This window comes from Mesoplodon mirus (genome assembly GCF_964341445.2).
Source record: "Mesoplodon mirus genome assembly, chromosome: 2".
Classification (NCBI taxonomy): Eukaryota; Metazoa; Chordata; class Mammalia; order Artiodactyla; family Ziphiidae; genus Mesoplodon; species Mesoplodon mirus.
Window position 1 is genome coordinate 196,878,180 of NC_138977.1, and position 22,671 is coordinate 196,900,850.

Below are 22,671 nucleotides of genomic sequence, written 5' to 3' on the forward strand. Positions count from 1 at the left end.
GGCACTATGAAGGTGATGTGAAAGGAGAAAGTTTGGGAACATCTGTACTCACCATTTTGCCATTGGGAGAACTCTGGAGGGTAATGATGGAGAAGGCTTTCTAGCACAGAGACCCCACTCTGGTTGTCCACTCTGGGGAAACCTCTTCCTGTCTCCATGGCACTCGCACGCACGCGTGCGTGTGCACACACGCGCACGTGCACACACACACACAGCTCTCCTTTCCCTCCCATAGAAACTAATATACCCTGGCTCCATCAGACCGTTACCAAATCCCACTTGAGTTACCTTTATTTCAATCTCTTGCCCTTTATCAACTGTGTCGGGAAGCAAACTTCTCTTTTACTACCTGAATTTAGTCAAGGTTCAAGTTGAACATCTCCCACTGACATGCAATCTGCCCTTCAGATCAGAGGTCACATTGCCAACTCAGACCCCAAATGCCACAGTGATAAGCAAACGCAAATGCACTCCACCCCCGTGCCAGAGAGCACCTCAAGGCTGGTACACCAAATTTTTAATAAATACACAGAGATGATCACAAGACAGGTGGCCTGGTAGTATGGCAAAGGGCAAGACGGTGAGGGTGTGCATGGTGGGACAGTGTCTGGCCAGGGAAGTGGTCACTGGGTCTAGGGCCACAAGCACACTTTCATTCTGTCTAATTTACCATAACAGAAAACTAGACAGCAGGGGTGTGGCGGAAATATCTGGGTCAGGGCCTTGCATTACTAACCAGGGGCCACCCTGGACAAGTCACTTCTTGCTGTGCCTCAGTTTCCTCATCTGTAAGGGGACTGGATTGTCCAGTGCTTTTTAAATTGGGGTGCCAGAGGCACATTCATCACCTGTGTGTGCACTTGGAGTGTCTGTCTTTCCGGGGTGCTAAGTTTATTCAAGATTTTGGGGGGCCCACTCTTTTTACATTAAAGCATTTTATATCTTTGTTCAGAACACAGAATTTACATGGATTTTAATTATGGTAATTAATAATTGATGAAGTTTCGTGCGCAATTACTGTGTGCCAAGTGTGAATCCCTTTATATGATCCTCACAATTACCCAATGAGATATTATCTCCATTTATAGATTTTAAAAAACGAGGGCACAGAGAGATGAACTAATCTACCTAGTCACATGTTACTAAGCAATGATAAACAACTGGTTCCCTTGCCCCCCCAAAAGATCTGGGCCCATTGCAAGGATTTATCCGCAGACCTGTTAGACTTCTCTGGTGAAGCCTGAAAAGCACAGGCCAAAATGATCTCACAGGTCCAGCTCCGGCACTCCTAAATCAGTTTTAGCTAAATCAGTGGATTAAGGTTATCTTCCGGGTGCCCCTGGAGGATGAAGGAGGCTGGGGAGGCCTTGAGGGGTTTTTGGGGGTTCACTAGGTGGGGTTTCCGGGCCGCTCGGGCGCTCCTATTCGGCCCGAGAGTGGCCTCTGCCTGGGTTGCCGCCTCCCTCCCAGCCTGGGTGTTTCCAGCCGGCGTCGCCGGTACTTCCTCGTTCCCGCGCGCCCCAAGGCTTAGCTCGCAACGCCCAGCGCCGGCGCTGCTCAGGCGGGAGGGGGCCAGAGGGGAGATGTCGCAACCGTCTCCCTCCCTCTTTCCCCGCCTTCGCACTCAGTCACCTCCCAGATGCGCCCGGTCGCAGACGGCTGCGGGCTTCGGGGTGCCCGGCATGTCCCCTCCGTGTGCGCAGGCGGCGGGCATTGGGCCCGCGCGCAGCCTGGAGCAGGCCAACCGCACCCGTTTCCCGTTCTTCTCCGATGTCAAGGGCGACCACCGGTTGGTGCTGAGCGCCGTGGAGACTGTGGTGCTGGCACTCATCTTCGCGGTGTCGCTGCTGGGCAACGTGTGCGCCTTGGTGCTGGTAGCGCGCCGACGGCGCCGCGGCACCACAGCCAGCCTGGTGCTCAACCTTTTCTGCGCGGACCTGCTCTTCACCAGCGCCATCCCGCCCGTGCTGGCCGTACGCTGGACAGAGGCCTGGCTGCTGGGCCCGGGTGCCTGCCACCTGCTCTTCTACGTGATGACCCTGAGCGGCAGCGTCACCATCCTGACGCTGGCGGCAGTCAGCTTGGAGCGCATGGTGTGCATCGTGCGCCTGCAGCGCGGCGTGCGGGGCCCGGGTCGGTGGGCGCGGGCCGCGCTGCTCGCGCTTATCTGGGGCTACTCGGCGTTCGCCGCGCTGCCCCTCTGCATCTTCTTCAGTGTCGTCCCGCAGCGGTTCTCCGGCGCCGACGAGGTGAGCGCCGGGGTGTGCACGCGGGGCAGGTGTCCGGGAAAGGCTGGCAGGCGGGTTGCGCCGGAAATGGTGATCTGGGATGGTCATTAACAAAAACAACAAAACAATAATAGGCCGGTTGCCTCATTTAATCGTTGTGTCACCGTGCGCGGCACTAAGTTTTATCTGTGAAATTTCACTGTGACCCTACGATGTAGATCTCATAAACGCCCTCCAAAACGTTGTAAGTGGAGCCCCCGTAATGCCTGTAAAGTGCACTATTGAGAGGTTAATGGAGTAAGGGGCTTAGCGGCCAGACAGACCGAATTAGGGGACCCGGAATGACTGATCACATTCTAGTAAATTCTGCTTTCTCGCAGTACTCTTATTATCACACCTATTTACAGATGAGGAAGCTAAGGTACACAGAGAGTAACTTAATCAGGGTATCTCAGCCTTAGCGCGAGGAGGAGCTAAGATCGCGCTCAGCAGATTCAGTGCGGGCCGGATGAGGGTACTGCTTTGAGAATCGCGGGCAGGTGTGTGTGAATGGGCCGGGGAGAAAAGGCTTTGTTGACCCAGAGACCCCGGACCTAGTGCTGCCTCTAGGCGGGCTGTGACTTCCCCTCCGGAGCCTCACTTTTTCCAACTGCAAGACGGAAAGATTAGACTAGACCATGGGATCTTACCCTGGGAGCTTTGAATGAAGAGTGGCTTCAGAGTATCTTGGGCGCCCCAAATGTTCCGAAGATTCCAGAGGCTGAGCCCATAAGCTTTATCCTGGGCAGCGCACCCAGAGTTGTCATTAGGATCATTGCGGGGGTCCAGGATCTAAAAAAGATTCTGCGCACAGTTCATGACATTGGCTCGAGGCTATTCCTGTCCCGCGGTACAGAATTGCGGGCGCAGGTTTGTTCTCTTTGCTGCCCTGCGGCGTCGCTGCAGGGTTTGTGCGCGGAGATTCACCCGGGACACCTGACCTGGACAGTGGCCGGCGGTTCTGGCTGTTATCGCGGTGTTAGGTTCTGTGGGCCTAGGTTCTGTGGGCCTCGCGGGGAGGGCCAGGGACAGAGGTACGTAAGCCCTACGGGAAGGCGCGAGTCTCGAGGCTCAGCCTCCTGGAGTGTCTGCCCGAGGCTGGGTTCTCCGCCCCGTGCCTTTTCCCTACCGCGGCGGCGGCAGCGGTCGCTGGTTTTCTGGCCGTGGGACACGAAAGCTCAGCCTTGGCCCTAGGAAGGAGTGTGGGGCCTCCCGGCAGAAATCACAGTCCCAAAGAGAGCCCTACGCAGTGACCAGAAGGGGTGGGAGGGCCGGGAGGGAGGGGGGAAGGCTTCTAGCTGTGAAGGTGAACATAGGCTGACCAGGGGACGTGAACGCAGAAGTGGGCTTCTCTGGACGTTTCCCAGACTGGTCTCTCACACAGGCCTTTCACTGGGGAGAGAAGTCTGCATCCTGTGTGATACAATATATATATTGTTTTTAACACAAATCAAACCTCTCTGGGGGGCTGGGATTCTGCCATCTGTCTTTTGATTTTTTTAAGTTATTCTCTCACTGAGTTACAGTGTTTCTGTATTTTTCACAGACTTGAGGGATTTCACAGAACTCAGGGAATTAAAACACATAGAACATATCTTAAGGATATCTTATGTTTCCAGACAGGTATTTTTGTGCCTCCCCCTTTTACAACTGTTTTAGGTACACTCTCACTTAACTGGAAAATAACACTAAAAAATGAGGCTCTTGTCACCTCCCAGCCAAAAACCCAGACTAAAACTTCTTGCTGACGTGGACACGGAGGTTGTTTGAGTGAGAAGGCCTTCACACAGATGCAGGACCTTCCGTGCCTTGCCACTCTGTATTTTACCCCAGGTAGGGCATCTGTGGAGGTTGGAGCCCTACACAGCACTTTCAGAATGACTACAGTTTTACCGTAAGGTGCTTCCGTGGAGGTCTGTGTTGTGGTGGCCTTCCCTCAGTCCCCCTTGGGGCTGGGCACACAGACCCCTCTTGTTTCAATGCAGAAACACCTTGGTCTTAAGAGCCTTTGGAGAGGGATATGGGGAAAGCCACTGGGAGAGAATGGGTCCACACAACATCTCAGAAGATGAGGGGCCAGGTGAGCTGGCTGCAGGACCCCTGTTCCCTGAAATCAGTAGAGGTGGGGTTGGGGAGCTTGTAAGGAAAAACTGGGACAGTCCTTTCCAGCTCTCCATCCTCTGTCTTTTCCCCTACCTGCCCCTCAGCCCCCAGCACACACATATCCACACCTGCCAGTAAGCCAACAAACAGAAAACTCCTGGTTCCTCAAGGGCCATGGCCTGAATAGGTAGGAAACATCTTACTTTATAGGTGGGCCAAGTAAGGCTCTGCAGTTAAAGAAATAAGTTGAAAAGAATGAGAAATAGCAGGGGGAGGGGGAGGGGCCATTTAAAAAAAGGAGACAGAGAAGGATCTAGTCTAGACTGAATTGAAACTCACATTTAAAATGAGCAAATGCTTGTTTTCTCAATCCTCTACTCCCAGCTTCCTGGCTGTAGATTCCGCCTGCACCCTCCTACTTGGACACTAAATATGGAGGTTTTGGATGGGGGGACATTTTCCTACCCAAACCACCAGCTGAGAGAACTAACTCAACCCAGGCTCATGCTGGCTCCCTCCCCTCAAGGAGCACCGGCCCGGGAAACAGTGCCTCTCAGAGTTTTCTGTTTATCTGAGCTCCCCCCACAAAAAACCCCCCAAGAACAAGATTACCTTTGTCCATTTGGGCAGAGTACCAAGCAGTCAAGGTGACCAGACTCTCTCAAACTTAAATGAAATGATAGAGAGCCTAGAAAATGCTGAATAATTTGGTATTAGGAGTGCAGGCTTTGGAGTCAGAGGTTCTGAGTGAGTCCCATCTCTGCCATTTAGGAGCTGTGAGACAGGCAAGTGGTCTCATCTCTCTATACCTCACTTCCCTCATTTGCCAAATGGGCACAATAACAGTATTAACCTTATAGGATTACTGTGGGGACGGAAGTTCAGTAAATGAGCTAATGACACCTGGCACATACACAGTTAAGCGCTCAAGAGTTGCCAGCTATTATTAGTTTCCTTATCTTTGGTTATAAATATTTTAAACATTTTTCAAACTGTACAATTCTTCCGAGTGCGGTAAAATAAAAGACTGCCATTTTAAGAGGGTGGACACATCCTAGCAACTTAGACATCTCAGCCGGGTCAGCTCAGCCTATGCCAGTGGGATTCCTGCCTGTGTATGCTGTGGCCCTGGTGGGGCGTGACCCTCATTGGCAGGTGGGGAGGACAGTCCACCCTGGTCAGAGTGTGCTGCCCATTGATTCTGCAAACACTTACTGAGCACCCCTCCCTCCTGCCCCCGCCGCGAGCCACACGACCAAGACACACCGTCCTTCTCTTCAAGGAGGGGCATGTGGATCACGCGGATTCTGGTCCCAGACCCTGCACAGTTCGGTAACCCCACAGTAACCCCACGAGTTGGTGTTCTCTTGTTTATTTTCTGAAGGAGAAGATGCCTGTAGTGACAGAATGGGCAAAGGATGGAACCAGAAGTTAGCTGGGGTCTGTCTGTTCCTCCTGGTGTCTCTCCCGTGAGTTCACACTTCCGGAAGAGCGCTTGGTCCCATTGCTCTGCACTGCCCCAGTTCAATACCAGGCCAGTAATGCCGTCGTGTCCCTACTGAATGTGGATTGGCTGATGAGACAAACAAGTTTGCTCACATTTGTTAATATTAGAGGATACTTTTAAGATATAGGAAAGTAAGTCCATCTCTTGCCATGGGTATGTCCTTTCTTCTCTGCTGGGAAGCTGATAGGAGAGGAGATATATAACTAGGATTCCTAGTTCCTTAAAATGACTTTGAAGTCTTTCATTTTGTTTGAAGAGGTGGGGCAGGGAGAACTATTTACAAAGGTGTCCCCAAGGGTATTCCAGGAAGAGTCATTAGAGAAGCTGACCGGAAACAGCTGGAATCAGGTGGCATTTGCAAATGAGTCAGCCAGTGTGGGGAGGGGTCAGCCCTTGAGCAGTGCCTGTAGATAGTTGTCCCCCATCCGTAGGAAAGTTTTCCTGGAAAAGAATGAGTGACATGGGGGACTGGAGGGACCTCACAGGCAGAGGAGATAGCCCACAATGTTGGCAAGAGATGGTGCTGGAAGGGTTGGTGGGGGTCAACTAGAGAAGGGTCAGTGACACACCCTTTAGGGCATTGGGACTTAGGAGGTGAGAGATGGCCTGGTCTGTGGTCTGTGGTCTGTGGGGGGAGGGGCAGCAGTGAGAATGAGCTTGTGGTGGGTTGGATAGCTATTAAGGCAGAACCTAGGAGTTCCCTCTGAGTGGAGAGGGAAGAAGAAGGTGGAAGGCCAGCACTCAGGTATCTGACAGCTTGGAAAATGGCGGCTCCATGCCCGGAGTTGATGATGCAGGAGGTGGAATCTTTGGGGTGGGACACTGGAGGCTAGAAGTGCCTGTGAGGCATCCTATAGAGATGCCGACAGGGCAGTGGGGCCAGTCTTGGGTTCAGGAGAAGACTGGTCTGGAAAGAGGAGATTGCAACAGCATCTGCAAAAAGCCACCATGGAAATGGATGAGATTGCCAGGGAGAGATGGAGCTTGGGATGGGAATACCAGTCACGGTCAACCACACTTCACACCATTGTACGTGGCCTCCCATCTACATCCTTTCCGGTCCAGACACTGAGCTCCAGCTTCCTCATTCCCTTGACTGAAGCCCCATCCTTCCAGGCACAGCTGACACAACCCCTCCTGGATGCCGCTTTCCCGGTGACTCCACAATCCCATCACCTAGAGCTCTCTGGGCTTGCCGCTCTGTATTGAAGTTTCCTAGTGCTTTTCTCCCTCCCTGACTGTAGCATAGCCTCCTTTCCCATCCTCACTGTGGCCTCACAGTGGCTCAGTCACCATGGCTTGAGTCAGCGAGTGGTTGGACAAATAGATTAAAGGACACTGTCATCGGCTCAGCCAGCTCTGCATCTGTAGCTCAGTAACAAAGCAGGCCCGGCACTTTTGGTTTTCAAATTTCTTTTTTATTTTTTTTTAAATTTATTTAAATTTATTTATTTATTTTTGGCTATGTTGGGTCTTCGTTGCTGCGCGCAGGCTTTCTCTAGTTGCGGTGCGCAGGCTTCTCATTGCAGTGGCTTCTCTTGTTGCAGAGCACGGGCTCTAGGCGCGCGGGCTTCAGTAGTTGTGGCTCATAGGCTCTGGAGCACAGGCTCAGTAGTTGTGGCACATGGGCTTAGCTGCTCCTCGGCATGTGGGATCTTCCCGGACCAGGGCTCGAACTTGTGTCCCCTGCATTGGCAGGCGGATTCTTAATCACTGCGCTACCAGGGAAGCCCAACACTTAATTTTCTGGAGTGTATCTTTCCAGTCTTTTCTATGCCTGTGTGTGTGAGTGTGTGGATAGATACCTTTTCATTCGCACCTACACATTTTCTTCAACAATATGAGGCTAATGCAGGCAGATTATTTAAGGATCTGTATTTTTGTCCCTAATGTAGAGGGAACACCTCGCTCTATCATTACACAGTCTTCTACAAAATCTTGTTAAGCCTGGAGAGGGTTAGGCAGACATCCTGGAGAGGGTTTTCAGAAAGAGTTGGGGGCTCTTGGGGGTTTTAAGAAATGCTTCTGGGGTCATCTGTTTCTCTGCCCTCCCTCTCTGTATATTTTCCCATCACAAGCATAAGAATTAGAGACTAAGTCACACTCAGGGCTGGAATCTGTTTCTTCTGTTTGCTGCTTCAACATTTCTGCTGATTTGTGTTGCCCACCCAATGTACTGGAATAAGGGGTCCCTGGTGGGTGGAGGTCTGAGTACAAGCACAGGCTACCTGGATTTCCCAAAGAGCCATGGTCACCGCACTGTCAATATTCAGAAGATCCTTGAGAGACACAGATTTCTTTCCAATCACCAAAATGTAGAAAGCTCTAATAAACCTTCTTCCATCAGGTGTGCACAGTGTGGGTGGGGATGAAGGAACAAGTTCTTAGAATGTCCAGTGCATTTGTAAACCATCTAAACAAAACAGGAAAAGGAAGCAGCATTCTCACCCCCAGCACCCCCTCAGGGTACAGATATAACTAAAGCATTCTTCCCTGCCTGACTTGCCTTAGCGTTTTTGGTAGGTTCCGGTATATCCTTTATAACCACTCAGCTCTTTGGAGATGATTAAAAAGGGCTACATGTTTAGTGTTTTAGACTATTATTTTAGGAGGAAATTTCTAAGCTTTAGCTTCCTCCTCTGTGTAATGGGAAAAATAACTATGCATTTCAATAAGGTTGTGATGAACATTCAATGAGATAATGTATGTAAAGTGCTTCCTGGCAAAGAATAAATGCTCAGAGAATTTTAGATACTGAATAGGAAAAGGAGTGGTTATTGGACTCTATTTTGAGTTTGACCATGCAATTATGATGCACGTTGGGAAATGATAAAAATTCTTTGCCTTTGCTTAGTATAGCATTCAATAAATATTGGTTAAATGCATGAATGAATGAATGATGCTATGAATAATGGTACTACTTCTGGACTGTGGTTAAGATGCCTTGTCCACCAGAAATCAATAATGTGGTCTTTTTACACAGAATATGCTCTTAAAAAATCTGTTCTATGTGTCCAGAAGTGTGTAGGGCTCTTGTTTTCTAAAGAGTTTTGTCCTATAGTCAAGCAGGCGCTGGAGATTTGTGTTTGGGAGGATAAATAGAGCTCTTGTCATTGACCTATTTGTTCATTGGAAAAAATTGTTGCAGCAGCTTAGTAACTATCCAGTGAGGGCGGGGAACGTGTTTCGGGGTTTGTAGTTAGTGTCAAACGTTTGAATTCGACGCAACATAGTGGCAGCAGCAAGGTCACAAGCCTGCCGGCTCTGCTGCCCATCCAGTGGTTGTACATCCTGATGGCCGTGGCTGCATCTTCACGCTGGGGCTGTCGCATTCTCCCCTGGAGGAGAGGCACACCTCACTCTTGGTTTTATATGTTTGCGTGTAGCACATCACTTCCAATCTATGTAAACTTTCAGGGGTCAGATTTTTCCCCTGTAAAATGAAGGTCTTGGAAGAGGAGGCTCAAGGGCTCTTTGCAGCTCAGCCCAGGGAAGTGGAAAGAGCACTGGACCTGGAGCCATGCCTGGGAACTGACTCTAGGTCTTCCCAGCCTGGGACCCTGAGGCCCACGTGCCTCCCCTGGAGAATGGGGATAATAATTATGGTGATTCTGAGGGTCAGAGGGGAATGACTTGTAAGTGGCGTTGTGTGGGCAGTGGAAGGGAGTCTGGGGTTTCTGGTCATACCAGTTGTGTAACAGCAAAACACAACAGGGTAACACAACATTGTAACAGTGCCAGGTAACCCCACCTGGGGCTGAGCTAAAGGCCAAATAAGAAGCCAGCATTAAATGACCTTCTCTTCCTTTTTGTAACTAGGAAATTCCGATTTGCACACTGGTTTGGCCCAGCATTGCCGGAGAAATCTTCTGGGATGTGTCATTTGTTACTTTGAACTTCTTGGTACCAGGACTGCTTATTGTGATCAGTTACTCCAAAATTTTACAGGTATGTTTGCTTCAAGCGCCGTGGCTGAACTTCACTCAGGCTTGGGGTATTTCAGATGAACCTTAGCATTTCCAGGTCAAAATTTACCTTAGAATTCGCACCAGCCCAATCCTGGTTCACTGCCCAGATCCATCCCTCTGCAACACTGAGGGACAAAAGTTTGGTCTTTTTAAAAAAGTTATATCTATGTGACTGTTATTATTATCATTTGTTTTTGCTGATCACTAAAATAATACAAGCTCATAAAAAATTAAAGACATAGAAATGTGTAACACAGATACTAAAAATCTGGTCTACCCCCACTGTTGACAATTTAAAGTACATTTTTTCAGGTTATTTTTCTTATAAATTTATATATATATATATATATATATATATATATATATATACATATTTCTGTGCAATGTGAGTATGTATATCTGTGTACATATAAACACATATATGTATATATATATGTGTGTGTATATATATAATGAACCATATAAAATGGTCAACTATAAAATATCAACTATTACCATGGTTCAACCCAATGTTTTTTTTTTAGATTTGAGATAATGCTATTTGCTTTGTAACTTCCTTTTTTTGATTAGCACTGTATCATAACATCCTTCCGTATCGGTTCCTATATCTCTGCCTCATTATTTCTAATGGCTTCATGGTTCTCTATCATATAGTTGTGACATAATTTATTTTATGGGCTTTTGGGTTGTGTCCATTGTTTCCCCATCACAAACAGCAGTGTGGTGATAAAGAATGTACACTTTTAAAAACTTTTATTGAAGTACAATATAAATACAGAAAAGCACACCCAGCATACATGCACAGCTCACAAATTGGCCACACTCCCAGAAACAGCTCCCAGAAACAGAACGAGAAACAGAGCATACGAGAAGCCCCTCCTCTATCCCTCTAATTGCTACCCCCCACTCCGAGGGCATGTGCCTTGCAAAAGTGCACTGAAACAGGAAATGATCTCTACCTTCAATGTGACTAAGTACAGGGACATAACAAAGACTTGCCAGCCTCTCTCTTACCCCTTGAGGCAGCATATTTGCATGCGAGGTGCTGGCCCAGGCAAATGGCGTCTACATGTGTTCATGCTTATTTTAGAAGGTTTAATGCGAAACCCTTGAGTCTTCTCCGAGGTTCACTGTTGTTGAATCTTGTTTTTTTTTTTTTGTTTTTTTTTTTCCGTACGCGGGCCTCTCACTGTTGTGGCCTCTCCCGTTGCGGAGCACAGGCTCCGGACGCGCAGGCTCAGCGGCCATGGCTCACGGGCCCAGCCGCTCCGCGGCATATGGGATCCTCCCAGACCGGGGCACGAACCCGCATCCCCTGCATCGGCAGGCGGACTCTCAACCACTGCGCCACCAGGGAGGCCCGAATCTTGGTTTTATAGCATATAATGGGTCATATGGCAAACAAGCAGGTTGAAGTGGGGCCCTTAGGTCCTGCTTGCTGTCTGGCCACTTTTATGGCCCTTTTGTTGTAGCTAAAGATCTGTGACCTTCTTAGATGCTTTAGAACCCAAAGCCAGGCCAACCTCCATCTGAGTCTTCTAATCTCTGGATCCTGTGTGAGACGGCCCCCTCATGTTAGTCCCTAAACTCTTCCCCACCAGTTGACTTGTGACCTGTTTACGTGATGTCCCACCTGGGGCTTGTTCAAGGGTATGAGGCAGATTCAGGCCTGGAGCTGAGGTCTGTAAAGTGCTTGCAGTGGGAGCCTGGCATGTGTAAATGCTATGTAAGCATTAGTTGCTATCATTATGGTAAAAGAAAAGAAGGGAAGGAAGAAGAAAGAGAAATGGAGAATGAATTTTTTAAAAATTATTTAACAAATATTTAAATGGTGTTTACAATGTGTCAGGAATTCATTTAATCCTAACCAGAATTACAGATGAGGAAACCAAGGCACAGAGAGGTTAAGTAACTTATGAAAGGTCACACAGCTCATAAGCAGCAGGATCAGGACTTAAACCCAGGCAGTCTGGTTCCAGAGTCCCAAGACTTTAATTCCTCAGACATTTGTTAAAAATTTGCTCTGTGCAAAGTGTTGTTGGGGAGTAGAGATTGGTCAAGAGTAAGCAAGTCACACTCTCTATCTAGAAGGAGCTTTAACACAAGAAAGGGAAGGGGGAGACAGACAAAGGTGCTGCTATTCAATGCAGTGAAACCCTGAAACACATTAAGGAGTGATGCTGAGGCTTAGTGTGAAAACACTTTGCAAATTGTTAAAAGAGAAAAAAGAGGAAAAGGGAGAAAAGCAAAGGGCCATAAAAAACACGGAGACCAGAAGGGGTTATTTTAATAACCTGGCTTTGAGTCCTGAATCTGCCCCTTACTTGCTGTGTGGCCTTGGCAAGTTACTTACCTTCTCTGAACCTCTGTTCCCTCATCTGCAAAATAATGATCAAAAGTCCAACGGTTTAAGATTTTTGTGGGATGCATAGGAGATACTCCTGGTGGGACTATAGTGAGTGTCATGCCTGCCTGTAGCAGGGGATAAATAAATTACAGCTGTCGTTAATTGTTAGGCGAGGCTGTTCCTCTAATCCTCTCACAGCATGCTGGGAAGAGGTACTGCTGAGATTTTTGAGAGAATAAACAGCAGGGCCCAGATTTGGAACACCGCAAGAACATGGGACTGGCCCTAGAGCAGAGCTGGCTGGCTAGATGATGGCTGGGCAGAAGCTGGCAGCGGCATCCGACCTCTCCTGCTTGGGCAGCCCCACTCCTGAGTCCCTTAGAGGCAAGAGGGTTCTGATCTGTCCCTTTTCACTCGTGCCTCATGGTTCTCAGCCACCTTCTGAGGAAGGACTGACTTATTCTATGGAAAGGATATTCTTTTCCTCGGGCCAGGGCCACCTGGAAACATCCTAGGAATCCTCGAGCCCTGATGTGTCCTCTTATCCATCTGCCTCTAACTGCAGTTCCAGACACTTTGCCTATAAACTCACAGCCAGCCTTCCGTTCTTCCCATCCCAGACCTCAGGACAGCTCCTGGATGAATCTGAGTGTCTATCATGACTCACAGTTATGAAATGGTGCTCTGAGCAGTGAGTCAAAGATATAATTTAGATCCCATCCATTCCCTCACAGATGGAGGAAAAGCCAAAACCCTCACCTTAAGGCCCTGTGTGATCTGTCCCCTGCCTGCCCCTCTCGCCTCACCTTCTCCCCCTCCCTCGTGTCCTTGGGGCTCTTTCTCACACACGCCAACACACTGCTGCCTCAGGGCCTTTGCACCTGCCATCTCCTCTCCTGGATCTCTCTCCCCCAGACTTCTGCGTGGGCCACTCCCCCACTTCATTTAGGTCTCTGCTCAAAAGGCTCTTCTCCAGAGAGATTCCCCATCATTCTCTAGTCCCTGACCCTGACTTATTTCTCTTCAAAGCACTTCCAACCCCTGTCGTATTCCATTTGTGTGTATTTACTTGCATATCATCTGTCTTGCCCACTAGAATGCAAGCTCCCTGAAGGCAGAGACTTCGTTTTGTTTACTGCCATAGTCCTGTGCCTAAAACAGAGCCTGGCTTATTCATCGTAGGGGCTTAATAAACACTCATTGAATGAGTAAGACACAAACTTGGATCACACTGAAAGGGCCAACAGCACCTTCTCCTTTGGGACAGTGGGAAAACCACTGGACAAAGAGTCACGAGACCCGGATTCTAGTCCAAGCTTTATTACTGTGTGACCTTAGGCAAGTCGCTTAATGAATGTGGGCCTCAGTTCCCTCTGGAGCCAAATGGGCCTCAGTGGATCATTTAACACAATAAAATGAGAATTGCAGATATGATAATGCTTTGAACAAACTGTTAGACTTTAACATGAAAGAGATCTAATGTGATTTTGAAAATTCCAACATTAATGCAAATATAAGACTTTCAGAAGATTACGTTCCACCCCACCGGCAAAACTGACTACTGACAATATCCCAGGAGGACTATTACATTTGTTCTCACTTTGCTCCTGTTTGTAACTTGGAAGCAGGTAAGCTGCCAGGTGGAGAGCCTGGGTGGGGCCGCCTAGCTTGCGTCTCTCTTCCTCTGAAGATACTCATAACTCAGAGACCCTGAATCAGCCTTTCTGCTGAGCTTTTTCTATCAAGAGCAAAACTCTGTAAAATCAATTGAACATCAATATGAATTAGCTATATTCATAGAGACACAATTAGCAAATCATTTGAAACCATAGGACAGATAACGACACCACCGACCCTTTTCCCACCAACCCTACCTCTCACCTGTCTCTGCTGCCTCTAACTCAGGTACCATCTCTAGGCCTGAGAAATGTCTCTTTCAAATCACCCTGACTTTTATTCCTCACAAGCAGAATGTCCCCTAAAGCATTCTCTAGAACTCCATGGGATGTTAGATGTTAGAAAGGGTTCTGTGATCAAAGGAGTTTGGAAAATGCTGGGTTAATCAAAGTTAAATGGGTTTCTTTGCTGCAGGCCTTCTCAGAGCCTTTATTATGCTCGTGAACTTTGAGAATCTCCACCTCTGGAATAGAGTAGGCAGCATTGCTAAATCTGACTGCAGACTGCCTTTTCCCCACAGAGCTCTCTCTGGGCTGGTGCTCCACAGACTCTCCTTTGGGAACCACTGTTCTCAAGTCCCTACCCTGGTTGCTGGATCTGCCCTGGGTGAGCACTGAGAGGAGGCTTCACCGGGGCTCTTTTTCCAGGGCTGCTTCAATTGCTCATGGCAATGGCCTTTTCCACCCTCTGCCTTCCCTGCTTCCTCTTTCCTCCTGACTCAGGCGTGCTCTACATCTCCAGTGGCTTTTTCCTATCAACAGTTTCCCAGGGTAATAGTCTCCAGGCCACTCCTCAGTGCCTTTGATCAGGCTGACCATGCTTGCTGGTGGGGCTTGGTTTATATTGTCACCCAGTAACCAGCACCATGGCAGGCTTTGTGACAGCTTATAGGTTTCTTGGTCCCCCTCTCCCTTCACCCCCAGGCCCCTCACCACCCAAACACTAGAATGGAAGGGCGGGGTGGGCAGTGCTACCTTGTTTCTTGCTGTGCATCCGGCACCTGTAGGAGTGCTGGCCACATAGTAGGGGCTCAATAAATACATGTTGAATGACAGAGTGAGTGACTGGCCTGAAGTTGGAAAACCTTCATCTATCTCAGGGCTTAACTGGGAAATGAAATCCCTTTCAACTAAATATGAAGGTCTTAGGTAGTGAACACGTAACCCTTCCTTTCTCCATACCTGGATCTCATTCCCCAGCTTTGGGGCCTGCTTGCCGATGATGGAAGGGGAGGTTGGTCCTCTGGAAAGATGGAGTCTGTTGTCTGATGATTCTAATAGGGAGGTTGTGGATTGACCAAGCAGCCCTCAGAGGAGACCCAACCCCAGGGGCCGGAGCTGGGTCAGTGGGAGTGACCTCTCCCCGCATCCACCTGTCCGCGGCTGTGGTCTGGTGGCGTGGGGTGACAGAGGGATGTGGGGTGGGGAGAAGCTTTGCTCGTAGCCTTCAGATGCTCATGTGAATGTGAAGGCAGAGAGTCTCAGGCAATTTAAAAGTGACTTTTCAAAGGACTGGGGGAGAAACTCCAAGCCTGTTGTCCTAGATGAGTAGTTCTCATATTTTAGTGATTAAGAATTACCTGGGGGGCAGCTTCCCTGGTGGCGCAGTGGTGAAGAATCCGCCTGTCAATACAGGGGACACGGGTTCGAGCCCTGGTCTGGGAAGATCCCACATACTGTGGAGGAACTAAGCCCATACACCACAACTACTGAGCCTGTGTGCACGCCTAGAGCCGGTGCTCTGCAACAAGAGAAGTCACCACAATAAGAAGGAGCCCACGCACCACAGCGAAGAGTAGCCTCCGCTCGCCGCAACTAGAGAAAACCCGTGCAGCAACGAAGACCCAACACAGCCATAAATAAATAAATAAATAAATTTATTAAAAAAAAAAAAAAAAGAATTACCTGGGGAGTTTATAAAAAGTGTGGATTCCTGGGCCCACTCAGACCCACAGAATCAGAGTGTCTGAAGGTGGGCCAAAGCATTTACATTTTATGGAGTGCCAGTGACCCTGATGGTGGTGGCCGTGGACCACGTTCCCGGGAGCTCTGTCCTCTGTCCTGGTAGTGGCAGTGGTGTGCCTGGCAGGGAAGAGCGTACCCCCTGAGGTACCCTTCCCCCACTTGACCGTGAGGCCTTGAGCAAATCACTTCACCTCTCAGGGCCTCCGTCTCTTGTCCCCAGAATGAGAGCATACCCCACAGGCTTGTTTTAAGGATTAAAGTTAATCCTCAGAAGTTAATCGAGCTTTTAATTTGATCTAAAAGCACACCAAGCATTCAGCGTAATGCCAGAGACACTTTAAACCCTGAACAAAAGTCGACTAGTCTTGTCATCTAACGTGGGGAAGGGAGCAGGGGAGGAGCTGCATTTTATTATAATGGGCCCATTTTCCTTCTCACTCCCTCAAAGCTGTGGGAACTGCGGATGGAAGGAAATGGGGTAGCATCAGTCAGTGCTATAAAAAGAGCCAAACACATGTTCACTTGGCCGTGAGTCAGTTGTTTTGCTGTCTGCTCACGGTCATTGTCAGACACTTGCCAGAGCCCTGGACCACAGCAGCCACAGGGCTGCCCAGCCCCAGGGAGCTGCAGTCTGGTGGGACTCAGAGGTAAGAATGATGCTTCAACATCTACCATAGAATATGTGGCAAGTGCCAGAGCCCTGGACCACAGCAGCCACAGGGCTGCCCAGCCCCAGGGAGCCGCAGTCTGGTGGGACTCAGAGGTAAGAATGATGCTTCAACATCTACCATAGAATATGTGGCAAGTGCCACGTGAGTACCTGAAACAAAGTGCTGCAGGATGCCAACAGCAGATGAACCAAGATGCCCTCCCGGAGTCCCTGGCATTAGAGCTTGGAGTTACAGGCTGGATGGAAGGATTTCCACTGACGGAGATATTAGAGGGTGGGAAGGAATTAGTTTAAGTTTAAGCATGGACTGGAGTCAGACTGCCAAGGTTTGAAGCCCAGCTCTGCAACTGCTTAGTTGGGTACTGTTGGGCAATTTCCTTAACCTCTTTGAGCCTGTTTCCTCCTCTGTAAAATGGGGATCATCACTTATCTACAAAACAGAAATAGAGTTATAGATGTAGAAAACAAAATTATGGTTACCAGGGGGTAAGTGGAAAGAGGGATAAATTGGAAGATTGGGACTGACAGACACACGCTACTATATATAAAGTAGATAACGAATAAGGACCTACTGTATAGCACAGGGAACTCTACTCAATGCTCTGCAATGGCCTATATGGGAAAAGAATCCAAAAAAGAGTGGATATATGTATATGTAGAACTGATTCGCTTTGCTATACACCTGAAACTAACACAACATTGTAAATCAACTATACTCCAATAAAAATTAAATTAAAATAAAACAAAATAAAGCAAAATAAAATGGAGATCATCAAAGTACATATGTCACAGAATCGTTGGGAGAATTTAAAGAGATAAACCAAGTGATATGTACAAGGATTTGGCACATAGTAAGTGCTCAATAAGTATGAACTTCCATCCACATCATTCATTCAAAAAATATCTAGGGAACTCCCTAGCGATCCAGTGGTTAGGACTCCCCACTTTCACTGCCAAGGTCCCGGGGTTCAAGCCCTGGTCGGGGAATTAAGATCCCACAAGCTGCATGGTAAGGCCAAAAAAGCCCCAAAAGAACCCCCAAAACCAAAAAAAAATCTAAAAGACACTGTACCAGGGACTCCATCCTTCTTGGCAGAGCAATGTGGACAGGACTAGCAATGAGGCTGCTGTTGGAATCATCCTCATGTGCCCACCAGGCTGCACTTAGCTTACTCAGAAGTGGTGCCATTTCCCCTGCAGCCTACCCACCTGCCCCTGGGCAGCTGTTACCCTCCCAGGTCAATCACCCAAGGTCTCAGATTCACCAGCTTTCACCTGAACACATATTCTAACTTTGATTCTACACAGCACCTTCCAGCTTAGATGTGCCAATGTGACTTTTAGCCTATGGGTCTGAGCAGTCACCCCGCTGCAGAGCAGGGGCTCGGAAGTAGAAGGCAACTCCAGGAAGAGGGCTGGAGCCTTTTATGATATCACTCATCTTCAGCTCACCTGAGCTGGAGTTTCACAGATGGGGGCTTTGACCATTCATCATTAGTAGAGTGACCTTCAACAAGCTACTCAAATTTCCTGAGATTCAGTTTCCTTATCTCTGGAGTGAAGATAATAATAGCACGAATCCGGTGAGCAGTTTTGAAGATTAAATGTGACAATTTATAAAACAAATGCTTAGTACAGTGGCTGACACACGGGGAGCCTTTCATGAAGCTCGGTGATCCTGATTCCTGTTGTTCTTGGTGGGGAGTGGGTGGGAAGGAAGGGGTTCTGTTCATTCAGCATCTGTTGCCTGGGTCACTGTCACCTAGAAGTGGACCAGAACTACTACACAGGAGCAGTTGTATTTAATCACAGGACAATTAAATGGCTATCCTTTAATTAGCTAATTAGAAGTATTCTAAAGAGACTATTTTAAGCCATTCGGGTCTTGGAGTTAATCTTGCCCCAAATTTGAATGATTCTGATTACTTTCTAATTGCTTCATCTCTTGAGATTCAATAATTTTAGGGGAATGGTCCTAGGAAGGCCCGGGCAGAGCTAACGATAAGAGTTTTGGGGCTTCCCTGGTGGCTCAGTGGTTGAGAGTCCGCCTGCCGATGCGGGGGACACGGGTTCGTGCCCCAGTCTGGGAAGATCCCACACGCTGCGGAGCTGCTGGGCCCGTGAGCCATGGCTGCTGAGCCTGCGCGTCCGGAGCCTGTGCTCCGCAACGGGAGAGGCCACAACAGTGAGAGGCCTGCGTACCGCAAAGAAAAAAAAAAAAAAAAAAGAGTTTTGGCTATTAAAGTCTCCAGACATGTAAGCGCTCACTGTGTGCCCAGCAGCCTGCTCCTGCAGGAGAAGCAGGACACAGGGCCAGACTAAGCAAAGACAAGTTAGCAAGCACCACGAATGTGGCAAGACATTCGGAATTGAATCTCTTACCTGGGACAGAGGTCACAGGCTGGAACAAAGCATGTCAGGCTAGTGGGAACAGGGCCCCATCGCATCCCAGGCTAACTGTGCCCCAGTCTGCGGCCACCTCCACCCCAGCCCATCCTCACCCCCTCACGCCCACCTTTTGGCACTGTTAAAGCTGAGCAGGTGATGGGGGACAGCAGGCCTTCTGCCTACTGGCTGTGCTTAGAGGAAAATTAGAATTAGGCATAAGCGCAGGACTCTGTATGTATCCCCAGCGCAGTGTGAGCCTAAGCACTGGGGTCTGTAGAGCCTCTGGGGAAGCCCCACCTTCTCTCTCACGGACTCAGCTTCTGCGGGGCTTTTGCCCTCTGATGTGAACAGTTCTAAGGCTCCTGTTTTCAAAGTACTTTGGCTAAACCCTCTCTCTGGAGGGCCTGTTTCCTCACCTGTAGAATGAAGGTGTGGAGTAGGCCTTGGCTACTCAAAGTGTGGTCCTCGGGGCATGCAAAATCAGAATCTACATTTAAATAAAATAGTGCTGAATGCCTCACAGGCAGAGTGAACTCTGAGAAGTGCTGCTCCAACCATGCATGGGCCCATCTAGCTCCAACACTCTGGTCCTGAGGTGTTATGAAGCATTTGTCTGTTCCAAAAATACTGTTTTGACGTGGGACAGTGGGGTGAGAGGACATGCAGGGCATTATTTTAATCTGGTTAGCCTGCCTCAGTTGATGGGCCATATGTCCAAGGCTGCCCACAGCCAATTAGTAACCAGCTTCTCTGATTGATGCTGAAGCAAGACCCTCTAACTGACCAGAAGAGACTGGGCAGAAGGTTCGGAGAGCAGTGCCTACAAGGGCTCCTGAAAGAAGAGTCCAGAACACCCTTCTGAACCCGTGTCACCAGAGTTGCCTCCTTGCCCACAACCCCTCTCCTCTGATGCTGACCCTGCTCGTTAGCACAAAATATTAGAGGTCCTTTCAGTTCCACTGTTGAGAATTTATTCTACTGATAGGCTCACCTAGGTGTGCAAAGATAGGCGCGAGGATGTTTATCCTACCAGCTGCCACCTGTCACCTGGGGGCATAACTGGGAAATGGTTTCAGTTTTTCAACACGTGTCACTAGCAGTGCTCTGGCCAGCTCCTCTTTCTTACTGGGAAGGGGAGTCTTGAATGACACCTAAACCCGTGTTCACACATCTCTCTTCTAGACCACTGCATTCTGGCTTTGCACTTCCCCTCGTCAGCACTATTTATAACACGGATGATCTGCCTTATTTCTCAGGAGGCCAGCTGACCAGCGCATCCTAAGCGTGGGCAGCGAGCCAGGCCTCTGAGAAGGGCGCTCTCTCCGCACAAAGCTCCAAAGCCAAGTAGTCCCAGTGCAGCGAGAGTGGCAGATTCCAGCTCCCGGGCCTCCTCTGCCCCTCCAAGGTCAACACTGCCGATGTCCTGCCGTACACTGTGGCGCCGGCTCTGTTTTGTGTTCCTGCAGATCACGAAGGCGTCAAGGAGAAGGCTCACGATGAACCTGGCTTCCTCGCAGAGCCACCAGCTCCGTGTGTCCCAGCAGGACGTCCGGCTCTTCCGCACCCTGTTCCTGCTCATGATCTCCTTCTTCGTCATGTGGAGCCCCATCATCGTCACCATCCTCCTCATTCTGATCCAGAACTTCAAGCAAAACCTGGTTATCTGGCCGTCCCTCTTCTTCTGGGTGGTGGCCTTCACCTTTGCCAACTCGGCCGTCAACCCCATTCTCTACAACATGTCACTGTTAAGGAACGAATGGAGGAAATTTTTTCACTGCTTCTTCTTCTCGGAAAAGGGAGCCATGTTTACAGACACATCTGTCAGAAGAAATGATCTGTCTGTTATTTCCAGCTAGTTAATTTTTCTCTGTAGGCGTCTATTGGTCACTCTCTGGCAAGCCATGGTGTGTTTTCAAAGGGAGTTTATTTCCAGGACGGTCACACCAGGGTACCTGCTTTAAGAAAATGTAACCTATGCAAATGTATATTTACAGCACCAGTAGATTGAGGGGTGATCATGCTGTGTAACAATTTTATCCTTTATAAAAGTATTTGCTGTGGGCTCCTTTTCAATATGAACTTTTTCAGTGTGTAATATGATTAGGTTTAATAATTTTTATTTGTAACTGTTCAGCAATCTCATCTCCTACATGTAAAGGCACGCCTTGCCAGTTTCCTGAAGTGAGTCTTGGAACAGGTCCAGGACCCAGATTTTTCTTCTGAAGAGTCATGGCCACTCTAGCTCCCCACCCTGGATTTGCAAGGCTGCAGGATCATTCATTAATGTCAAGAGCGCTTGAGGAATTTCCAAGGAACAAGGATTTAATTTCCAAGGAATTAAAGGTGACTTTATTTTTCATTTATAAAGGGATGCCATGGACCCCTTTAGGAGAAACTTTGTCATGAAGTCAGAGAGGAGGTCGGATGACTTCAAACATTTGACAGTGAGAACAGGAGTGACTCCCTTCGTTGATCCACCTGTCAGATGCCTCTTAAGCACATGCTGTGGCCAGTGTTCTTGGTGGTGAGAATACAGCAGTGAACCAGACAGCCATGGCCCCTGCTCTCATGGAGCTTGTTTATCTTCTAGATGGGGGCAGCAAAAAACCAAACATAAGTCAACAGACCATATAGTATTATAGAGTGAATTAGCATCATGAAGAAAATAGGACAGTGATAGCAATTTAGATGGGGTGTTGAGGGGTCTGCAAAGACTGTTCTAAGGGGTATATTTGAGCCAAAAGGTAAACCACAAGAAGGAGCCAGCCATGTGAATCCAAGGGAACGGGGCTTTGCAGATGGAGCAGACGCTGGTGCTGGTGCAAAGAGGCTTGTGTACTTGTGGGACAGAAAGAAGATAGGTGTAAACAAAGCAAACTATTGGCTGAGCCTCCTGTATGCCAGGCAAGTCCTTGATGCCAAGACAGAGGGATGCTGTGCCGGAGACCATCAGCTGAGACCAGAGAGGTTACAGGGCTGGATTACACAGGGTCTGGGAGGCTACCATAGAGAGTTTATTCTGTGTTCAGTGAGCAGCCACTGGAGGTTTGCAAGTGGATGCTGATGTGACCTGCTCTACTGGTTGCTGTGCAGGGAATGAACTTTGTAGAGCAGGAATAAAGATGGAGACCAGTTAGGTGGCTGTTGAAGCAGAGAAAGAAGATGGGGAATTTGGAGGTGGGTGGCATCAGTGGGGGATTGTGAGAAATGATCTTGGGACATACTTTGGGAAGGTAGAGTAAACATGATTTATTGATGGACAGGATGCAGATTAGGAGGGAAAGAGAGGATTCAAGGGTGACTCCTGACAGTGATTGGATGGAGAGCAGGCAACAAAAATGGGGAAGACCAGGAGAAGGGGAAATAGAAGGACCAAGAGTTTCATTTGGGGCCTATACACGTGAAACTACAGTGAGATCCAAATGGAGAGCAGGCAGTTGGGTGCAGGGATGTGGGGTGTGGGCCTGAATACACAATGTTGGGAGTCATCAGATAGTTTGCAGATTTATGGTTTTATGAAATATCCCTGGGAAGAAAGAGAGAGAAGAAACCAGAGCCAGCGAGAACCCAGGGCCACGCCAGCACTTGGAGGTTGGGCCAGTGGCTGGAACAGTAGCTCAGGGCCTGGCGCATAGGACATGCTCAACCAATCTTTGTCACCAAGTAAATCAGAGCCAGTAGTTGTCTTTGCTGGTGGAGTTTCTTGAGCAGCTTGCTTTTGAAGTAAGCTTTATTACAAGCTTGAGGACTAGAGGACAGGGATCTTTTGTTCATCTTTAG

At 48.6% G+C, this 22,671-nt stretch overlaps 1 protein-coding gene across 1 annotated transcript; it reads left to right on the forward strand.

Annotated features, from left to right (window-relative positions):
• Window positions 1-1,682: 1,682 nt before the first annotated feature.
• On the forward strand, window positions 1,683-21,916 carry FFAR4 (free fatty acid receptor 4; the record flags this gene model as incomplete). The annotated part of the gene is made up of 3 exons (XM_082608570.1): window positions 1,683-2,249; window positions 9,697-9,825; window positions 20,358-21,916. 3 exons carry the CDS (start codon window positions 1,683-1,685, stop codon window positions 20,745-20,747), a joined length of 1,086 nt encoding a protein of 361 aa, XP_082464696.1. The 3' UTR covers window positions 20,748-21,916.
• Window positions 21,917-22,671: the final 755 nt, after the last annotated feature.